Genomic DNA, 22894 nt, shown 5'->3' on the forward strand with positions numbered 1-22894 from the left:
GACATGAAAGCGCCTAAGTGTCTACAGCTGACGTTTCTTTCTTGTTTTATGATTGCACGCTTTAATATGCAAGAGCAAGCGCCGTCGCTATCTAAAAGGCAAATTAAGTTATCCATAGGGAGGGGGGGGGGGCGCAAAAATGTGTAACCGCCATTATTAAAAAGTACCTAATAATTAATAACATTGATTAAATTTTATAAACTATAGACAGGGCGTAAAGATCAATTTCGGAGCCCAGGGCGAACTATTATTTTTGTGCTCCCCCCCCCCCCCCAACCCCAATAAAAATATTAGGCTTTTATATATAGTTTTTCGCGTTGGTGAAAATGCGCCCCCACCCCTCATTAGGTACGTTCGGACCCTTTTTACCAGTTTATTTTTCTGCCTTTTTATTTGGTGTCATACAATTGACGTAGAAAACAATTAAACAAGTCCGTAATACTAAGTGGCAGTCTATATTCTTTTCATCGACTTACATAATTCAGTAGTGAGCATTTTTATATTAGTATCTACTACGTTTGGCGACACCCTTGGCTCGGCGCCCGGGGCGACCGCCCCACCCACCCTCCATTTGCTACGCCTCTGATAATATATTGAGATTTCTGTACGTAATATAAATCTTTTAATTTCCAACATTTCAGATGGTGATCTTATTTTATTTAGTAATTGTGGAGACTGGGGAGGGGGGGGGGTGAGTTCTACTTAAGCCACTCGTTACTTACATAAAACAACAATTTCAATAGAATGTGATTAAGCTTCGACACTGGAATCGAAGGAATTCGTAGAAACTTTGGCGAGGAAGATGCAAAAGTTATTACATTTCATATGTAACCTTAAATTTATTGTTTTCTTAAACATATTTTTGTAAATAATTTGTGTGAAATAGGGCGTTTTATTAAGTTTTGCCAAGGGCGCTAAATAACTTGGCGCCGACACTGGACAAGGGCTAGTGCAAAAAAGTCCCGGGTAATTATGCAAAAAACTCAAATTAAGTAATCAGTCACTCATTCACTCGATCACTATTATGAGCTACAAGGTACTCGCTCAACCGTGACAAAAAAAAAAACACCGATAAAATGTTATTTTACATGGAATTAAAGCTATGTAGTTTAATATTTGAAGTTACTTGATTAACGTTTTAGAATAAGCATGTTTAAAAGTGTGAATATTACATTTTAAAGCTTGAAAAATTAGTTAGTAATATTTTTTTACCTAATATAACGAAGGCACTAAGGAAACACTGAAAAGTTATATCCATTTTCTTTGTCTGGTCTGTCCCACTCTGAAATCTTTTTAAGCTATGCGCTGATCAACTCAGGGGAAGCAACTACACATCTCGCCGGTCCTGGCAAGGGAAGCGACTCCACATCTCGTTAGCGAGCCTCTCGTCGGCTGATGCGTGCAAAGGGGTGAAAGATGGCGCGTGTAGGAGGATGGTAAAAATGGTAGGAGTGGGTTGTTAGTATCGATACTCAAACCATCCATGACGAATTCCTGATTAGCATTTTTTTTAAATAGCATTTTTGCTGTAGATTTGGGAAGGGGTTAGAAATATGACACTATTCGGTAGATTTTTTTTCAACGTTTCGTTTCAAATTTTTAAGAGTGTGAAATTTTGATTCACTTTAGTTTGAAGATTTTGTTATAAAATAACGCCATGGTGTATAAAAATAAAAGATTGATTTTATAATTCGTGTTTTGTCCAAAATTGTTGTGAAAATAAAATCTTTTCAATGCATAATTTGTTCTAGAAGTTGTTTTGTATTGTTAATAAATAACGCTTTCTAATTTTGTTAAGTAAAAAAGTATTTTTATTAAATAATCTTGTTTCCACGCTAAAAGTAATGTGGGTACGGCTAACCAATAACATCCTCCCCCTCCCTCTATTCTAGCCCCCACAACATCCACCATTTTTTACCAGATTCCGCAGCCCGGCAGTCGATACAGAAATGAGGTCAACCGTCCAAAAATTGTGTTCGCTACTATCTGGCACCACGCCCAGCAAGCCGGTAAAATCCAGACCGCGCACACGTCTCCCCCACCCCCACCTCCACTTTACCCAGCACCTGTGCTCTAACCCCCCCCCCCCCCTTCCTCCTTTAGCTCACCCTCCCAAATGCCAGCCTCTGCCAAGGCCAAAAAATCCAAGCACACGGGCATTTATGCTGAATGGTTTTGTGTTCAACTCACGGCCCGTTACTTTGTCGGACTAAAACATTGACCAGTGGAGTTGTTGGTCCTGGAATTCTTTCAGTACTTCATGTCTACTAATATTCTGTCTACCCCTACCCCCCCCCCCTTCTTCATCCCCCCTTCATCATACAACCTCCAACCCCCCCCCCCCCCTTCATCCACACTGAAACATGTTCGCTTCTATATATAACTATAACCGTTGTCTTTCTCCTATAACCTCCTCCTTTCATCCTCCAAAAAACAAATATAACCCTTGTCTATCCGCTTGCCCTCCCAACCCCCAATCCTCATTATCAACTACCCCTCCCTACCTTTCCACACGTAACCTTGAATGTGAGAATATTATGACGTATCACGGGTAACGTAACCAGACGTTAATAAGATGTTACCTTTTGTGTAGATCTTTATGGCGATACTTGCCAAATCTTGTTCAAAGGGAGTAACTCGATAGGGGAAGTAATCCGACTGGACAAGCCGTTGTAGGGGCGGTAATATGTGCTGGTGGTTTGGCCTAGTTTTGCGTGTTTTATTTCCGTATTTTCGTAACAATGTAGCTAACTAAAACCTATTTGGTAATTTTGTTAAATAAATGTATGCATTAACAACAATGTTTAACCTATATACATTTTAAACATGCGTATACCATACGAAATGTAGGTAATCCAACACAGACACAGACACAGACACACACACACACATACACACACACATATATATATACATATACATATACATATATATATATATATATATAATATACATATATATATATACATATATATATGTATATATATATACATATATATATATATATATATATATATATATGGGAAACAGCATGGTCAATTGCATGGACATAGCCATAGCCATAGCCATAGCCATAGCCATAGCCATAGCCATAGCCAAAGCCATAGCCATAGCCATAGCCATAGCCATAGCCATAGCCATAGCCATAGCCATAGCCATAGCCATAGCCATAGCCATAGCCATAGCCATAGCCATAGCCATAGCCATAGCCATAGCCATAGCCATAGCCATAGCCATAGCCATAGCCATAGCCATAGCCATAGCCATAGCCATAGCCATAGCCATAGCCATAGCCATAGCCATAGCCATAGCCATAGCCATAGCCATAGCCATAGCCATAGCCATAGCCATAGCCATAGCCCTCTAGATATATATATATAGGGATAATTATAGATGCAGAGATAAAGATAGATAGAGATAGATAAAGGTAGATGTAGATGTAGATGTAGAGGTGGATGTAGAGGTAGAGGTAGATGTATATAGAAAGAATATTAAACAATATCAAAACTTGACGTTTTATAAATTTTATTCATACTGATAAAACAAACATATTTATAAAACTGCATAGTTTAAAATAACCGTAAAAAGTATTCCAAAAGGGGGAAACGTTTTATTTAAATGTCTAAATTTTTAAAACTTACTAAAATAAATACAAATACTATTAATTGCTAACAATCACATAGAGAGACACATCAGCGAATAAGCATCAGAGTCACACATTGATACTGATATTGCAATTCTGAGATTGCAACAAAAACGGCAACAAAACCACTACACAAAAATTGAACTGTTAGACATATTTTTATTACACCAGTTGCCAATTAGAAATATTTTATCTTGAACCGTTGATTAAAATATGATTTAAAAAACAAATTGGCGAACAATAAACACCCAAATATGTATTTAATATTAATGACACTACACATACACATACATTGAGCATGTTTAATGACGTAACAACACCAAGCATTAGAAAAATGTTAAGAACTAGAGAGTTTTGCTTATCGTTCCACGGTCAACGTTTATTTAAGCCTTCGTGCTCTCTTTGTTTGCTGATGATAACTAGGACACTTGATGAAAATGTAAATGCATCGCACCATTAAACGGTAATCTTAGAATATGTACGGTAGGTAAAGAAACTACTAGTCGTAAAAAAGTAAATTAAAACAGCAATTTTACGTAGGCATTTACAAATAGGAGTAGCTATTCTTTTATCAGCTTCATTTCTTTCATTTCTTGCCATCAAAGACACATTAGATTACACTTCTGTGAGAGGAACACTATCCCCGAATATTACATAGCATCTTGTTTAAGATTATTGTTTTATAGACTTATGTTGAACAGTATTTTCACAGAATTGTCTACAATAAAATTGAGAGAAATACAAGGTGTTGTTTTTTTTGTATATCTTGCGTTTGCAGCCCACTCAAGTGCTATAGTGAATGTGTGTATTTGGTTCTTTAAACAAACATCGATGAAATTCACAAGCCTAAAAAGCTAGACCAGTGAGTAGAAGCTACAGATGTGAGGCTTTCATCTATGTAAATGTGATAACAACAACTATACATTACACAGTAGGCCTATCTTGTGAGGAATCGAATAATAAAATACAGAATAAATATTTTTTTAAGTTAATAAATTCAATTAATATCTGTTTGTTGGTACAATTAAAAGAAATTTCAAGATACGTGTTTTAAAAGGGAAATATTTCGTTATTTCATCACGTGTTGTTTTCTTGTTCGAATACAGTCTTTATTTGTATAAACCAAACATATCCATTATATACAGGACATGTCAATCAGTATCATCAATACTGAAGCTTTTGATCAATTTTGTTGGCCTTGTTAATTGATCTCATCCGATTGTCCATTAAGAATAATGAAAACAGTTGCATCTATTTGCATTGGAAATTACCATATTAGAACTAGTCCCAGAATAATTTTTCCTTAAATTATTTAAAATCATATGTTTGTTGCTGTATCGTACATAATTATTTCCGTATCATATCAGTAAAATGTCTTGAATAGAATCGATGTTGATCCAATCATCCTGATATTAATATCCTTGAATGATATCAGAAATTATCCATGTATCATAATCAGCTGCACTATACTTATATCAAGGAAATTAAACTCAAATAAAAAGAGCACTTTATGAGTAAAAAATAAGGCATGTTAAAACATTTTAAAAACTCGTATGTAATCTAAATTACACCAACCGTAATAAAAATAATATAGCTGACTTTTGCTAAATCTTAAAAAGATGAGCGCACTTTTTATTTAAAAAACCTGACATTTGAAAATTACTTTAAAATATTGCTCTTTATGTTTAAAAAAAAAGAAAATAATCAACAGGCCATTTAATAAATAATTTTTTAAAAAGCTAAAACATGAACAAAACTTAAACATTAATTAATTAAACATGGCACGCAGCGACAGTGCGATGGCTGACGTCACAATCAAGAAAGGAGTCTGGCGTATTTGCCCGACGCCATTTTCACCATCGTCTATGGAAAAGGTTTGTTCTGTGAAAACATAATTATTAAAATTATAACAATGGCTAAAAAAGGCATACATATATGATGTATATTAGTGGCGTATGCCGGTTTTCCATTACGGAGAGTGGTAATTTTTTAAAAAGTATATATATATATATATATATATATATATATATATATATATATATATATATATATATATATATATATATATATATATATATATATATATATATATATATATATATATATATATATATATATATATATGTATAAACAACCTACTCTACGAGCATAAAAGCCACCAGAATTGTACAGAATCGCTAATAATATTAAAACCTAACCTAAAGTCTAATGAATTTGATATGTGATCAGATAATTAAAGTTAAGCCTAAATCACAACCGAAATGTGATATGCTTTACCTGGATTCATGACGTACCTAACCCTACCCCAGCCGGTCAGCCAGATCAGTTACCTCCTCTCAAATTACCACCCTGTGTAGTTACCCCACTGTACAATACATAGCTTACCAGAGGCTTAGCGACCCCTCCCGGCGCCCGGGGACAAACTTTCAATTTGTCGCCCCCATCCCCACCCCATATATTTTTTGTATTTATAATTCAAAATAGCAGCTAAAATGAGCTTATTCTAGGGTCGGCGCCCGGGGACATATGCACCCCCCCCCCCCCCGTCGCTACGCCTCTGTAGCATACCAACACCTAACCCTGACTTTCTCCATAGCTATCTCCCAATCCCTAAACCCCGATCCTGACCAAAATCATACGTTTATCCTTAAACCCTTCACACACACACACACACACAAACAAACATACGATAGGGTCTGTGTTTCTGTATTTTTGTGTGTTTTAAAACATGTTAATTAATAATGTTATTCTCAGTATTGTAACAGTTATCCTAAATTATAATGGCTTAATGTTACTTTAATATTAGTTGTACTTGTACTTACCAGTTGTATGTTTGTTCATTTCACCTTTTTTTCTTTGGTTCTGTTTTTCATGTTCCTCGATCATTGTTTTGCCTGTAGAAAATTACAAATTTCTACTAATTTTTTTTAACATTATGAATTTGTTAGGGAAAAAGTACAGAAACTGTGATTAGCTCTTTCTAGTCTTTAATACTCCAGAAAATGTTGAGATTGAAAGTAGTTTGTTGATGCAGAAAAAGTAGAGAAACCGACATTAGCTATTTCTAATTTGTTGATACAGAAAAGTTGAGGGGGGGGGGGGGGGGGCGTGGAAAACAACATGTAAACAATCGATACCACAACAAAACATTTTTATCTTTAACTAGCCGTTATCGGCTAGGATTTGCTCCAGCCATTTTTTGTCATACCCAAATGTAAGTTTTAGCGTAGGTATGTATGTTTTTCTACAAAATGTTTTAATAAAAAGAACATTACATAATGCTACGCTCAAAATTAGCTACAGCACGTGATTCTAAATATTAACCTACACATCACCTGCTATGAACCAATATCACAGTTCGATTAAGTTTAGGTTTAGGCTAAAGGTTAAAGTAAACCAAAATCAAAATAAATAAAAATATGTTTAGTAGACGTGCATTTTAATTTTTTACTACGCGAAAAGGCAAGAAGATCTAGCAATCAATGTATTCATTATTTATAAATTTTCACAGGTTATATTATAACCTCTTTATCTATTCAAATGCAGTTTTAATATAGCTTTTGCAAGGCACACCATTGCACACAAATGAACGTAAAGCTCGTCAGTGACTTATAGGTATTGTTTACACAAATCATAAACATATTAATTATATGTCACTTTTTACTTTCTCGTATATACGAAGTATAGAGAAAGTATTGTAATCGTGCACAAAAATCACTTGAAATTTTAACAATTTTCACCGTATTACACCTCAGTCCTTCTTCACATCCGAAGTATAGAGGACTTATTTTAATCGGGCAAAAATTATCAATCCAGATGTATCAAAATTAAAAGGTTTTATGCGTAATCCAGTCTGAAAAACTGGGCTTTGCAATTCTGTCCGTATGTCTGTGTGTCTGTGTGTGTGTCTGTGTGTGTGTCTGTGTGTAAACACGATTACTTGGGTACTGTTACAGCTAGATTGATGAAATTTCATATATAAGTATTTTATCAAAATCGTAGATCCGTATCAACGTTTGAGCAATTTCCAATAACCGGAAGTGGTACTTTTTCTACTTTGAATTTTTCAAAAGCCTATAACTTGAGTACTATTTCAGATAGATAAATGAAGTTTCACATGTGAGTAAAAGATCTAATTTTCTACCTTCTGTTACATTTTGAGTAATTTCCGTTGACCGGAAGTAGTAATTTACGCTACTTTCGATTTCTCAAAAAACTAATGTACATTTTTAAAGTACTAATAATATTACGCACTATTATGCACTTTTTTATTTGGCGTTCACTTGGTGTGCAATTCTTTTGTCTACGAGATTTTATTCTATTTTTAAAACTTTAAGTATTTAAAATGGATTAAAAATCATGTCTATAGCCCGAGTTCCCATCCCCTGTTGTTTTATATAAGAATATTCGAGAAAGTTTAGGGGAGATCTCTCCCGGTTTATTTAAATTAATTTTCACACCCGATCCAATTTATTGTGTGAGGAACCAAACTAACCCCACTTTGTTTTAATAGATACTTATGTAGAAATATTTTTAAATTATTTTTTTTCATTTTCTTTTACATAGAACTAATAGTGTTTATGAGAATGGCAAAAAAAAAAAAATAATTAAATTAGACACTAGATCTATCTTCATACCAGATATCAAGTTTTTGTGGCATCGGCAAGTGGTTAATCAAAGCATTTTTTTAAAGAATATATAAAGCCGCGGTCAGCCTAGGTCAGTTTTCGGTCACTTTAATCCGAATCATTGAGATGGTTTTAATTTTTCCGTTATAATAATAGCGAACAACAAACTTCGTCAAGAACAATAGGGCTGGTAAGTAGGTCACCAACCAGTTCTACGGCTCAATAAAACCTGGATGAACCATAGAACTGGTTGGTGACCTACTTACCAGCCCTATTTTCCTGCAACATACATGCAAGTACCGGATATAACAGAAGTTAGAAACATATAAACAATCGATACAGATGATTAAATCTGAATGGTTAAATAAATTAAATCTTTATGTGCGTTTGTTTTTGTATGTGCATATGTGTGTATCTTACATGCCGCCTGATGCACTGCCATTTGCGAGAGTGTCTGGTTGACCATAGTTTGAAGAGCTGGCATTTTACAATCACCAACAGCATCTTTTATACACTCAACAGCCGTCATTAGTGACCTAGGATTAAAGGACGTAGCATGATATAATCAGAATAAAGTTAGATATAAGAGTTTCTACCGCCCCCCCCCCCCGAACGAAATTGAATTGATGTAGAAAACATACTTTTATCAGTGTTCGTCCCCCCCCCCCCCCCCGGAAAATTATGTCCGCCCCCCGAAAATATAAGGTGCTCCCCCCCCCCTCCCCAGGAGAAAAAAGTCTGGAAGAAACACTGTTCGATATATGCTTGTAAAAGAAAAAAAACACATTGTACTAATTTGTAATTTACTTATCTAACAACATTCATACTTTTTAAAGTTCAACACTTAGTATACTTTGCACATTTTCAAAAATTAACAATAAACTTCTTCCATTTTTAGCGCAATTTCCATTCTGGAGAATTGCGTTTATTAACCCGTCATTTCTGGATGTATGAATGTATGAATGAATGGATGGATGGATGGATAGATGGATGTATGTGTGTCCGCAGCTTTAAGTCGTATCTCCTCCTCAACGAAGCAATATCGATGACTAGTTCCAAAAGCAATTATGTTAAGCAAGTTACGAGGATGAACATAGGCCATACAAATTCCGGATTTCTTTCATGGATTTCCCGGAAAAGCCAAAAAAACTCGAAAAAAAGCAGTTTTGGCCCATATCTCGGCAACCAGACCACTTAGCGACTTGAAACATGTACCAATCGATTCCTGCCATAATTTAGAACAATATTGCCGAAGAAAGTTTTCAAAAATATCCTTTCGTTCGGTCACAAATTTTTTTTTTTAATTAATTAAAATTTGGACCGAATTAGTAGGCATTTTATGCAACCACACCACACGCGTCATCACGTTCAATAGCTGCGCCATCACGTTCAATGGCTGCGACGTCACGCTCGGTAGCCGGGCGCGCAATGGTTTTTAGTCATGTTACTCTATTGTAAATAAAACATGTATTTTAACCAATGTTACTCTATTGTAAACAAAACATGTAAAATACTGAAAAAAAATTAATAAAAAACGTTTTAATAACTAACCAATGGTTTTACTAACCCTGCTCTTGATTTACGCTACGACAGAGCTATTTTTAGATAACACAAGGAAATTGCGCTAAAATTGTCACTAGACTTTTTTTAATTACTTGTTTATAAGTTTGTTAACATTTTACTCTTCTCCCCTCGTTTGGGAAATGCTTCTAACAAAATCACACCGAGAATACTAACCTACATAGATCTCTAAAAGGTATGAAAATAAAATGTTGATATTTTAATTCGCGTTAACTTACTTGCAAACTTCCACATTCTTAGTCTTGTCCTCACTCTGTCCCATGCCAGAAAGCTGGGTATTGTTGGTGCAGGCTTGGAACTTGGCCGTATCGCATGGGTTGGGCTTGTCTGATTGACCTTTTCAAAGAGGTCAGTGCAATAGTAAAGTTACTATGATAATACTTAAATACCCTTCTATACAGGGCTGGTGCTATCTATAAGGCGAACTAGGCGGTCGCATTGGGCGCTATCAGTAGGGGGGGGGGGGCGCAAAAATGGGTAATCGACATTATTAAAAGGTACCTAATAATTAATAAGTTTGATTACATTATATTAATATATAAACAATATACAGGGTAAAGTTTAAAAGGCGTAGCAATCTATTTCGCTGTCCAGGACGTACTATCAATTTTGTTCCCCCATCTTCAAATTAGGCCTACGTATAGTTTTTCTGCTGAAAATGCGCACCCCCCCCCCCTCGACATCTCTTATTTGGAAAGGTGGGGGGGGGGGGGGTTCCAGTCACTTTGCCTTTTTATTTAGGTGTCACGCATTTTACGTAGAAAACCATTAAATAAGTCCATAATGTCAAGTAGCAGTCAACATTCTTTATTTCAACTGTATATAAATCGATAACGAGCTTTTTATATTATTAACTACAATGTTTGGCACCCCCATTGTGTCGGCGACTGTGACGCCATCCCCAAACCACGGCTCTGAGGGGGGGGGGGGCTTTTAATAAGTTTTACCTAGGGCGCTAAATAACCTGGCGCCGGCGCTGCTTGTATGATATGTTTGCGTGTATGTTATTAAAGTTGGATGGTCTTAGCGCTTCTAACTTTTTGCTTGTTCGGTACAGCTGGGGACTCTATGAAGCAGGGAAACTTGAAAGCTACCTGGCGTTTAAAGGTGCGAAGGTAACTCTTTATTACATACATTCACCAAGCAGAGTTTCTTTCAGGCAGCCCCCCTCCCCCCCAAGAAAGTCTACCGCCCTCCCCCCCCCCCCCCCCCCCCCGAACGAGATGGATTTTATATAGTATTCATACACTTTTACTAGTGTCTGCTCCCCCGAAAACTGTTGACCGCCCCCCCCCCCGAAAATTTCAAGTGCCCCCCCCCCCCACCCACGGAGAAAATAGTATGGATGAAACACTGGCACCAAGTCTATTAATACCCACGAATGAAACAGTTTTGTGTTACAGCAGCTAATTTTTTTTTTTAAATAGCAAATGTACCGTCTGCAAATCAATAATGCGGAAAAAAAATACAAAAAAAAAAACATACAAAAAAAAAACAAGAAAAAAAAACATACTCACCAAAAAAAAAAAAAGAAAAAAAAACATACTCACAAGCAGAACTCATCTGTGCGACACCAAACGCCGCGAGTTCAATTTGTGCTTTAGCCTCTACATTACCTTCACATTTTACTTTTTGTTCCGCGAAACATTCGCTAGCTTGTTTGGCTATCCTACGAATAGTTTAATCAGATTTCATTGCAAGTTTTTTAAACACTGAATTTTTTTCATGCTTTTTTTTTTAAATTATTTTAAATTTAAAATATTTTGTTATAAATTTAAATAATCACAAATGTTAATTGTTTTAAAGTTAAAGAAACTAAAAGCATATAATATAAAGTAGTATATTTTATAATATTACGTATAATGTTCAACAATTATATTTTTAAAAAATCCATTTTACCTGCAAGTTTCTTGGGTGGGGCCGCTTTGCTGTTGCTGTGGTAGGCTGCCCATTATGCCCATACATTTCATGATGTTGCAGTCTGAATCACCAGCCTGGCCTGTGGTCCAAACATGTGTAGGTTTAAACGTTATAGTGAATGCAGTGGCGTCGCTAAGTCGGGTGTCACCCGGTGTGGCACTTCTTGTTATCACCCCCCCCCCCACAAGGAACAAAGTATATATATATTTATATACATACATACATATATATATATATATATATATATATATATATATATATATATATATATATATATATATATATATATGTATATGTGTGTGTGTGTGTGTGTGTGTGTGTGTAGTGTTTGTGTCGGCCTACATAGGCCTATAGTTTAAATATAAGCCACATACACGTACATTTATGTGTATATGATTTTTTTTCCTTGGTATCACCCCACCTAAATGGTGTCACCCGGTCCGCACCCCCCTCCCGCCCTCCCTCCGCCTCTGAGTCAGTGAGCACTTATTGCGAATAACCACCAAGTTATACGATGTACATTTGAAATATAAAGTCATCGACGCCACCACCTGTTTTTTTTGTTAGTACTTACAGTTGGCATGGGACGGAGTGGTCTAGCGGTAGAGAGCTGGACTGCTAACCCTTAAGTCTCGAGTTCGAATCCGGGTTCAAGTCAGTAGACCGTCTCTGAGTCCACCCAACTCTGATGGATACCTAACTCATGTTAAGGAGAGTAAAGGCGGCTGGACATAGTGCTGACCACACTATCTCTTCATATGCCGAGGTCACAGAAACAAGTGAATTCAACTTCACTTGCTCCATAGACCTTCAGGTTTGAAAGGGAAACCTTACTTTTACTTACAGTTCGCCTGCATCATCTTCATTTGTGCCATTCCCATTTCGATTTTGTCCTTTATGTCTTGACTACATGAGGGCAGTAACGCCGTGTAGCAGTCTGTGACTTCTTTAGCAAATCTGGGGGGAAATAAAATTTGAATTTACTAATTAACGAAAGAGACCTGATCAAGGAAGTGTGGGGGGGGGGGAACTGGGGAAGGGTATAAATGGATGAAGCTTTAGCAGATATGTATGTGTGTTTGTGTCGGGGAGGGGGGAGGACATTACTCCTCACGTTAATTACACAAAGATCAATTACCCCCATGGTAATTACCTACCTCTTGACAATACCTATTTTGCGTGAGAACCCCGCCAATTTATAAAATGCTTAAAGCATTAGAATGATTTTATTGAGTGAAAAATAAATAGTATTTTATTCTTTCTCTTTGAATTCTATACAATACAAAACAGGGAAATTGACCAAGTGCTAAAAAAGTTCATTTTTTCTAGAACATTTACTTTCCTATCTTTTCTCTATCCCTATCCCTAACGCAAACCAAATCCCTATCCCTTTAACTCTATCGCAAGTCTTATACTTATCGTTACATTTTTTGAGTCAATTAAGTTAATAATCTGTGGTATTAAATACCAAAACGTCAAAAACATAAAGTTGTCGTTTACTAACATTGACACTACTTACTTGCACATTAAATGTATGTCTCCAAGGTTTTCTTGAACTTTATTCATGTCTTTAGTGCAGGCTTGAAATTCGTCGAGAGTACACGCCGCTTTCGTCATACTAAACACACCTGGAGTTAGAGGAAAGTGTAGGGAACTTAGTGTTTACTTCTACATAGCTAATAACGTTTCAGTAGCGCCTTGTTGCGCTATACTGTACACGTACGTCTGGCGTTTTCTAACTGTTTAAACCCACCCAACTGTGTTTGATTGGTGAAGTGTTCATTGATTAAACTCTATGAATAAGGGGTCAGGTTATGATTGCTGTTATAATTAGTGGTGGAGGTAAAAGAAAGAGGCGCGGTAAAAAATGTCAGGCCCAATATATATATATATATATATATATATATATATATATATGTGTGTGTGTGTGTGTATATATATATATATATTATAGGCTCTCTCTCTGTATATATATATATATATATATATATCCCCTATATATATATATATATATATATATATATAATATTTATATATATATATATATATATATAGAGAGAGAGAGAGAGAGAGAGAGAAAGAGAGAGAGAGGGGGAAGAGGGAGAGAGGGAGAGAGAGCTAGAGAGGAAGAGAGAGAGTTAAGAACATTATCGATTATGTGGTTAGAGCCGTAATAACGTTTATGTGCAGGTTAGCGATTTTAGCAAAGCAACATTTTCTCTAATACCGCCGTTCGTGTCAATAAACCGTTAAACGCTAGTTAGAAATAATTTCAAAGTTAAGTCAATTAAGGTATCGCTAATTGAGAACTTCTGATAAAAAACTATAAACACTAACATTGGAAAACAATGTTCAACATGAATACTTTTTATTGGGGATTTTAAATTAAATTTCTTTTATAAACACTTTTCTTTTTCATTTTTTTTTCTTTTTAAATAAAACATTTCTAAAGTGAGTAATTAAAAGCTTTAAACTGTATTTAAACTAAAATGAAACCAAATTCTCAAGTAAAACATTGGTTGCTAAAACTTCAGAACCATATTGTATGCGATAGGATCACAAACTTTCAGGCGACCTTTTGGGGGGTACCGCTTCCCCCCACCCCTTTCACGAATCACATACGAAATAGAGGTTATGTACAAAATATATACTTCAAACAGTGTCCTCCCACCCCCCACCCCCACCGCCTCGACAGTTTTGATAACCGCCACCGCCCCCCCCCCCACCCACCCCCACCCCCGTAAAAATGTATGAAAGAATCACTGATTAATTAATTTCTCAGCACAATGTAACCAGTCTGCATAAGCAAGCTATGGCAGTTATGTGCTAATGTCGATAAATATTTAACTCGATGTGTGCTGTTTACAGACATTAAGAACAATACGTTAACGATGTGTGCGATTAACTCTATATTTAGTAATGGGTTTTTCACAGTTGAAGTGAAAGTACAAACATTGACGCGAAAGTAATTGTCCATTAACGTTTCTATATATTCGTATATAAAAGTAAGGGTTGTGATGACACCAGTGCAATTTGCTTTTAGATCTAGACAGTGTCAACCTTGAAAGTAAGTAATAAAGCGTGGTCTCAATGTAGAAAATGGGCAATATAATTTCATTTTTGCGGCAACTTGGTATAACGTTAAAGAATTATTTTTAAAGGTAGTGTATCTTAAAATTAACAGCATAACCTTTAATAAAATAAGAAAAACATTTTACCGAATATAACGAAGGCACTAAGGAGAAACTGCACAGTGATATCCATTTTCTTTGTTCGCCTGGTCTTGTCACACTGAAATCTTTCTAAGCTATGCGCTGGTAAAGGCAAGGGAAGCTACTACACATCTCGCTGGGCCAGGCAGGGGAAGCGACTCCACATCTCATTAGCGTGACTGGGTAAAAGATGGCGCGTGGAGGATGCTGGTAGAAATGGTAACAATGGGTATCGATACTCGATACTCAAACCATCCATGATAAAGTCCTGATTAGTTATTTTATACAAATACCATTTTTTTGTAGTCGATTTGTGAAGGGGTTAAAAATAGAACACTACTCGGTTGTTTTTTTAGAGTTTCGTTTCGAATTTTTAAATGTTAGAAATTTTGATTCACTTTAATTTGAAAATTATGTTATAAAAAAACGCCATGGTGTAAAAAAAAAAAAAAAAAATGATTTTTTAAATTCGTGTTTTGTCAAAAAACTGTTGTGAAAATACAAGCTTTTCAATGCATAATTTGTTTTAGAAGTTGTTTTTGTTTAGTTAATAAATAGCGATTTCAAGTTTGGTTAGTTAAAAACGTATTTTTATTAAATAATCTTTTGAAATGTGGGTACGGCTGGCTAACCAATAACAACCCCCTCCTCCCCCTCTATTCTAGCCCCGTCATGTTTTACCAGATTCCTTAGCCAGGCAATCGATACAGAAATCAGGTCAACCGCCCTAAAATTTTGTACGCCGAAAAAGCGGTAAAATACAGCCCCCCCCCCCCTCCCACCCCTACATGGCCCAGCTTCTGTATTCGACCCCCCCCCTCCCCCAATAGCTCACCCTCCCAAATGCCAGCCTCAACCAAGGCCAAGGCCAAAAACTCCAAGCACACAGATATTGATGCTGAATGGTTTTGTCACTTTGTCGGACTAAAACCTAGGCCAGCGGAGTTGTGGGTCCTGGAATTCTTTAGTTACTTCATGTCTACCAATATTCTGTCTACCCCTACCCACCCCATCATCGCCCCCTTTATCATTCCCCCCCCCCTCCACCTTCATCCCCACTGAAACATGTTCGCATCTATAAATAACTATAACCGTTGTCTTTCCCCTTTACCACCCACCTTTCATCCTCCCTAAAACGTTCGCGTCAATATTAAAGTAACCTATAACCCTTGTCTACCCACCTCCCCCCAATCCTCATTATCAACTCTCCTTCTCCACCCTTCCAGGCGAGACATTGAATGTGAGAATATTATGACGTATCACGGGTAACGTAAGCAGACGTTAATAAGATGTTATCTTTTGTGTAGATCTTTATGGCGATCCTTTGCCAAGTCTCGTTCAAAGTGAATAACACGGTAGGGGAAGTAACCGGACTGGACAAGCCGTTGTAGGGGAGGTAATATGTGCTGTTGATTTTGTCTAGTTTTGTGCATTTTTTCTTTTAAAAGTATTTTTGTAAAAAAATTATATTTGTTTTAAAATAACTATCTGTAGTGTTTTTGAACGGATTTTAAAGTCTAAATTTAATACATCCACAAGTAAAATTTAAAATTTATTGAAACCATATGTAACTAATACGATAAATAAATATAAATATAAAACTATCAAATATGATTATAATCTTTACAAGTCACTTATTCCAATACAAATGATTGTGATAGCAATTTTTATAAATATTTCCACAATATTTGTTTTAATCTCCTTACTGTACAATAAACTAGCCGTCCCGGCAAGGCCCTGCTCTGGCTTCTGTGAAAAACCTTTCTGTTAAAGACCATTACCTGTGTGTTTAGTAATCATCATAAACCCGGCATTGCCCACCCAAACCACAACCAACCAAAACCAAAACAACAAAACGCAAACATAACGCTAACACAATTACAAATACAAACGAAAACAAAAACCTAACAACAAAGCCAACCACAACAACATACACCAATACGAACACAAAGAAAAAAAAAACGAAAAAGCAAACGAAAACAAACCAAATCCAAACGCAAAACCAACCACAAACACAAACCTAAAGAAAAAAACACAAACGAAAAAGCAAACGAAAACAAACCAAACCAAACGCAAAACCAACCACAAACACAAATACAAACACAAACCCAAAGAAAAAAACACAAACGAAAACGAAAAAAGAAAGAACAAAAACGAAACAAATCAAAACGCAACCACTAACGCAAACCTAAACACAAAGAAAACACTAACGCGAACATAAACGCAAAGTGCTCACAGTCTAGCTCGGGGCGGAATCGCCTATTTCAGCTTAATAAACGACTATAGTACCCCAACTTATTCATAGTCTTTTGCACTCACTTAAACGAACGTAGGCGCCAAACCGAACACGGGAGACCCGGGGCCCCAAATAGCACCCTGTCTGGGCGCCAGAGGACGCCCGGATCCGATTCACTTAAAGACTATAGTAACCTTTCTTATCCATACTCTATCGCACTGTTTAAAGCGAAATTATGCACCATAGCGCTCACAGGATAGCTTAGGGCGCCAAATTGAACCCTGGTGGGGCGCCGGCGGACGCGCCTGTTTCAATTTAATGAACAATTATAATACTCCAAGCTTATCCGTAAAATACCTAAAACATTTGCACTTGATCAATCCCCGCTAATTATGTAATATTTTTTTCCCCAACACCAAAACAAAGTAATAAAATAGTAAATTCTTTTCCACTAAAGCAATGTTTTATAAAGGGAAGTAATTGTGTTTTCCTAATTTATCAAAGGGAAGTAAGTGCTAAAGGACTAAATATAAATAATTTTCAGACATAATTAGAATTTTGGTAAAAGATGATATTTTTAAAAATTGTGTTTAATGAACATGCCGACAATTATTACTATCAGTTTAAAAAATGAAAACTATTTCAATAGTAATATTTTAACTCATAAATTTAGACCATAAGTACTATAATAATCCACGACAAACATTTTACATTTTACAAACATGTTGCAAACAAAATTGAACTTTATATATTAGATGCCAACATAAGGTGCCTACATAGCTGAGATGATAGTGTTCTTTATACCACGCAGGTGGTGCGGGATCGAGACATACCAAGTCGAACATATTAGATGCCAACATAATTTAAAAATAGTGATTTTGAAATTACATACAAACGTAAAACATATTATTCTAAATGTTTAAAAATAAAAATACAAACAGTAGGAAGACTTTAAGGTTGTAGCTGTTTAAAACGGAAGAATGCTTGGTTTGATACGTCTTATTCTGCTCTATATATCATCCATCCTACGCATAATATCATAATATAATATTAATCCCAAATTCGTTACAGCCTCAGTTATGAGCCTATTTCCTTTAGCCTACCCCACCGAAAAAATGTCCTTCTGATGTTTTTTTTATTTTATTTCAGTACTCCCACATACCACTTCCAACTCTCAAGAAAACATCAAACCACCATTCATTTAAACATTTAAATTTACAGGTTTAAAAAATAAATTATCAGACGTTGTGTATTATGTATTAAACAAACCATTTTCAATAAATGAAGAGCATGTCAAAAAGAAGTATTACCATTGTACATCTGTACCATTTCTCATAAGCCGATGATGAAAACTGTAATAGAATCGCAAACATGTCAAGGTAAAATGACGATGTAAATTGCATGTCTGAGGCAAATAAAAAAAATGGTAGTGAATTTAAGGACTTTTACATTGTGACTCTGCGCCTCAATTTTATTACACGGGTTGAATTTTACCATATAATTTTCCCAATGTGACTTGCTATTGTTCCCTTAATATATTTTAATAGGGCTGGTAAGTATGTCACCAACCATCTCTACGGTTAAATAAAACCTGCAAGAGCCATAGAACTGGTTGGTGACCTACTTACAAGCCCTATTCCCACCTTACGCCGCATACAAACCATGCGGGTTAGTTGGTCAAGGACCGGAGTGATACCACCATCTGTCCAAGCATTGGAGCTGTCGAGATATTCAAGAAACAGGAGCTGTTAAACTTTTTCTCCTGTTGTAAACGTTATCGATTCTGTGGACCAAAGCCTGCATCAACTGGCGGGATTTGGTTTTATTTGCTGCTAGGTCTGGTGTGCTTTTGTTATAAAGATGGCCATATGATGTGGTTTACGGTTTACGGCTAGAACACATAAACTTTATACAAAGTTGAGAAGAACCAGTATATATATATATATATATATATATATATATATATATATATATATATATATATATATATATATATATATATATATATATATATATATATATATATATATATATATATATATATATATATATATATATATATTGGCGAAAACAGCTGGGCACACATGGGCACAGATAAGGGATCAGCCCAAAACCGAGTCCGATGGAGATGTGTGGTTGCAGCCCTTTGCTCCCCAGGGGCCAAAAGGGAATGATGATGACGACATATATATATATATATATATATATATATATATATATATATATATATATATATATATATATATATATATATATATATATATATATATATATATATATATATATATTTATATTTATATATATATATACAATATATATATATATATATATATATATAGCTTCAACATTCTTGAAGAAATACAGATACAAGCTTTTATTTTTTTTTCAAATATAACCAAAAATGCATGTAGAAATGCAAAAACATCCTTTTATTTATTAAAAAATATATTTAATTATCGTATAATAATTCTGACGTTGACAGTTGGTCGCAGCATTGAGCAAAACTGCCACCCTCTTCTCTCCCTTCTCATATGCTTTGTCCTCGGTTTCTCCGCTAGCTCTTGTCAAGCGCTGATTACAAATTTCTCAAGCTCTCCCGCGAGTAGAGATCGCTTTTGTCTAGTTCACGATCCCTAGGGGGCGCGCCATTGTTGCCCCAGTAACCTTTCTAGGCTCGCGCTTTCAGCTGCTAAAAACATTGCTTGGGGGTAAATAAGCGAAACAAATCAATGAAAAAATGTTTGCTGAATTATCCTGCTAGTTTTAGCATCTGTGTTAAAAATTAATTCTATTAAAACTTTTAATTTAATGATAAACAAAAGAATCCGATACCCTATGAGTAAAACACATTGGTATTGCGAAACACTTTGTTTTAAATAGCAAGGGTGTGTTGGGGTTAGGGTTAGGGTCAAGGTTAGGGTTAGTCGGTGCTGGTCACAAATTACTATAATTAGAGATCAACAAGAGATACCAAAAGATAAAAGAAAATTGCAGGTTCTTCTCAGTTTAAAGTTGGTACTTAGCAAGGATAAATCGTGCACTTATAACGGATAAATCTTATATTTAGTCGTGTATTTATTTAGATAGGATAAATCTTGTATTTAGATAGGATAAATCTTGTACTTAGCAAGGATAAATCTTTTATTTAGATAGGATAAATCTTGTATTTAGCAAGGAAAAACTTAAAGAATAAATCTTGTATTTAGAAAGAATAAGTCTTAGTAATCGTGTAGGCCCTACTCATAATGAATAGTGTACTTTGTAAAGAAAAACTCGTCTGTATGATGTCACTTGAATTTATTCCCTTTTGACATCTGCTTGATGTGCACATTTCACCAGTCATACTTACATGACGTCAGACTAATAAGTACAGGAATTTTGGATTTTACATGACGTAAGAAAGGGTCATTTATTTACATACTGGGCAGGAAATGTTGACCTTAGTCAGTTAAACTTAGGATTGATTAAACATATGGTATAACTGATTGAGAGTCCATGTGTCTTGGGCACAAAAGAGAAAAGACGATGTTATCAGCCCAATGTGTACCTGATACTGTATCTGTCATGAACGTCAAAAATTTAGATGGACAATTCAATCTTTGCACAGTCCCGTTATTTGCTAAAATCGCTATAAAAATGTTCGTATGCTTCATCAGAACTAACAGTATAGTTTTTTTTAATCTGGAAGGCCTTCGGCCAGATGAAGTAGAGTTCACCTGTTTCGGTGACCTCGGCACAAGAACTGTTAACACGGGTAGTGTCAGTACTATCCCCAGCCACTTTTACTTTCTGTGGTGGACTAGTCTGGGTGGACTCAAGGAATTCTGACCAACTCGATCTTGTCCTCCGAACTCTAGACCATCGTGAAAGCAGTCTTATTCTTTACCACAGCAATCCCCTCATTAATAAAAAGAGCATTGATAACCGTTATTGATGGGTTGGCTTAGAGTGGTCATTTTTTTTGTCGTACCGGTAGGAAGCATATGGAAGACAATAGGCCGTCCCTTCATCAATACCAACGGGATTGAAATTAGCCATAGTTGGCTAGGCGTGGTCATTTTCAATTGTAACGGTACCAAGGAAATACAAGATAGATGTAAATGGCTGAATTCTGGGGGGGGGGGTCGCATTTTTTTTATTGTTCCACTGTGTCGTTAAAGTAGCCATCAAATGTCATGCTAGATCCTAAACCACGTGACCAACGGGTCTCTGGTTTACTGACTGGGCTAATCGCCCATCAGTGGATCAATCTGATAACCTAATCCACCGACAAGACGTTATATAGTTGACCAAGTGCGCCATGATGGTTCCCGTAGGAGAAACAGGGAATTATAAGAAGTACTAGCTAATCGAGCTCGCTGGAAAAGTCTAGTCTAGATCAGGAAATTAAAGGAAGTACTTGCTAATCGTGCTCGCTGTAAACTTCGAGTCTACATCAGGGAAATAAAGTGATACTTGCTAAGTGGAAAAGTCTCGTTTCGGCTGTCTTTCCCCTAGGGAGTAAAAAGGAATAATAAAAAGAAGAATTTGAATAATCCGACACAAATTTGTTTCTTTAAATTATGCAATACATTGAGGTGGATCCAGTGTTTGAATACACAAAGTATGCAATAAATGGATCTGTACCCAGTGTTCGAGTTAACAAAGTATGCAATAAATGGATCTGGATCAAGTGTTCGAGTTAACAAAGTATGCAATAAATGGATCTGTATCCAGTGTTCGAGTTAACAAAGTATGCAATAAATGGATTTGGATCAAGTGTTCGAGTTAACAAAGTATGCAATAAATGGATCTGAATCCAGTGTTCGAGTTAACAAAGTATGCAATAAATGAATTTGGATCCAGTGTTCGAGTTAACAAAGTATGCAATAAATGGATTTGGATCCAGTGTTCGAGTTAACAAAGTATGTAATAAATGGATCTGGATCCAGTGTTCGAGTTAACAAAGTATGCAATAAATGGATTTGGATCCAGTGTTCGAGTTAACAAAGTATGCAATAAATGGATCTGGATCCAGTGTTCGAGTTAACAAAGTATGCAATAAATGGATATGTATCCAGTGTTCGAGTTAACAAAGTATGCAATAAATGGATCTGGATCCAGTGTTCGAGTTAACAAAGTCTGCAAGAAATGGATCTGGATCCAGTATTCGAGTTAGCCCATTTGAAGTTATCTAATTTAATGGGGAATTTTTATGTAGGGTTACATTTTTATTTCATATCGTGTTTTTATGACTCCCACACGATAGTGTACAACTCCTTTTTTGAGCTCCTATATTCATTTCTTTTAATACATAAAGCTAGTTACCCACAATGCTTAGAATTACAGTAAAGTAACCCAGTTCTATGCCCACCTACGTTGGCTCTCCCTAACGTGAGTTATATAAAGTAAAGGCAGCTGGGCGTATAACGGACTACACACTCGTTATATCCAAACAGTGAATACACTCGCATTGATAGTAGGCTAGGGGTCGGTGTGGTCGAGTCTAGTTCGAATCCTCTGGCAGGTGAGGCTCGTAAGCTGGTGACAGCAACGCTTCTAGGAGAGACAACTCCAAAATCAAACAACTGCTGCCGTGTAGTTTAACCAGGTGACACAAAGTAATCTTTTTACGAGGAAAAATATTGAAGTGAACACTTAAAGCATTTTAAAATAATTTTTATTATACGTCTGA

The 22894-nt window shown here is 35.9% G+C and overlaps 2 protein-coding genes across 2 annotated transcripts in view; both read right to left on the minus strand.

The window, feature by feature from the left end:
* Positions 1-1370, minus strand: part of LOC131927126 (uncharacterized) — a 19734-nt gene extending 18364 nt beyond the window's left edge. Inside the window, exon 1 of the mRNA XM_059282793.1 lies at positions 1213-1370. Within this exon, the coding sequence (XP_059138776.1) occupies positions 1213-1258 (46 nt within the window). The 5' untranslated portion in view covers positions 1259-1370. The remainder of the gene's footprint in view (positions 1-1212) is intronic.
* A 2194-nt stretch (positions 1371-3564) lies between these two features.
* LOC131927125 (uncharacterized) lies at positions 3565-15154 on the minus strand. Its single transcript, XM_059282792.1, has 9 exons — positions 14991-15154; positions 13292-13400; positions 12617-12729; positions 11752-11851; positions 11403-11521; positions 10071-10188; positions 8692-8807; positions 6466-6537; positions 3565-5524 (listed from the first exon to the last, which is right to left on the minus strand). The coding sequence occupies exons 1-9, from the start codon at positions 15034-15036 to the stop codon at positions 5412-5414; spliced, it is 906 nt and encodes a 301-aa protein (XP_059138775.1). The 5' UTR covers positions 15037-15154; the 3' UTR covers positions 3565-5411.
* Between the last annotated feature and the right edge of the window lie 7740 nt (positions 15155-22894).

Source organism: Physella acuta, unplaced genomic scaffold, assembly GCF_028476545.2.
Source record: "Physella acuta isolate Inbredline_101_S28 unplaced genomic scaffold, ASM2847654v3 ptg001375l, whole genome shotgun sequence".
NCBI lineage: Eukaryota > Metazoa > Mollusca > Gastropoda > Physidae > Physella > Physella acuta.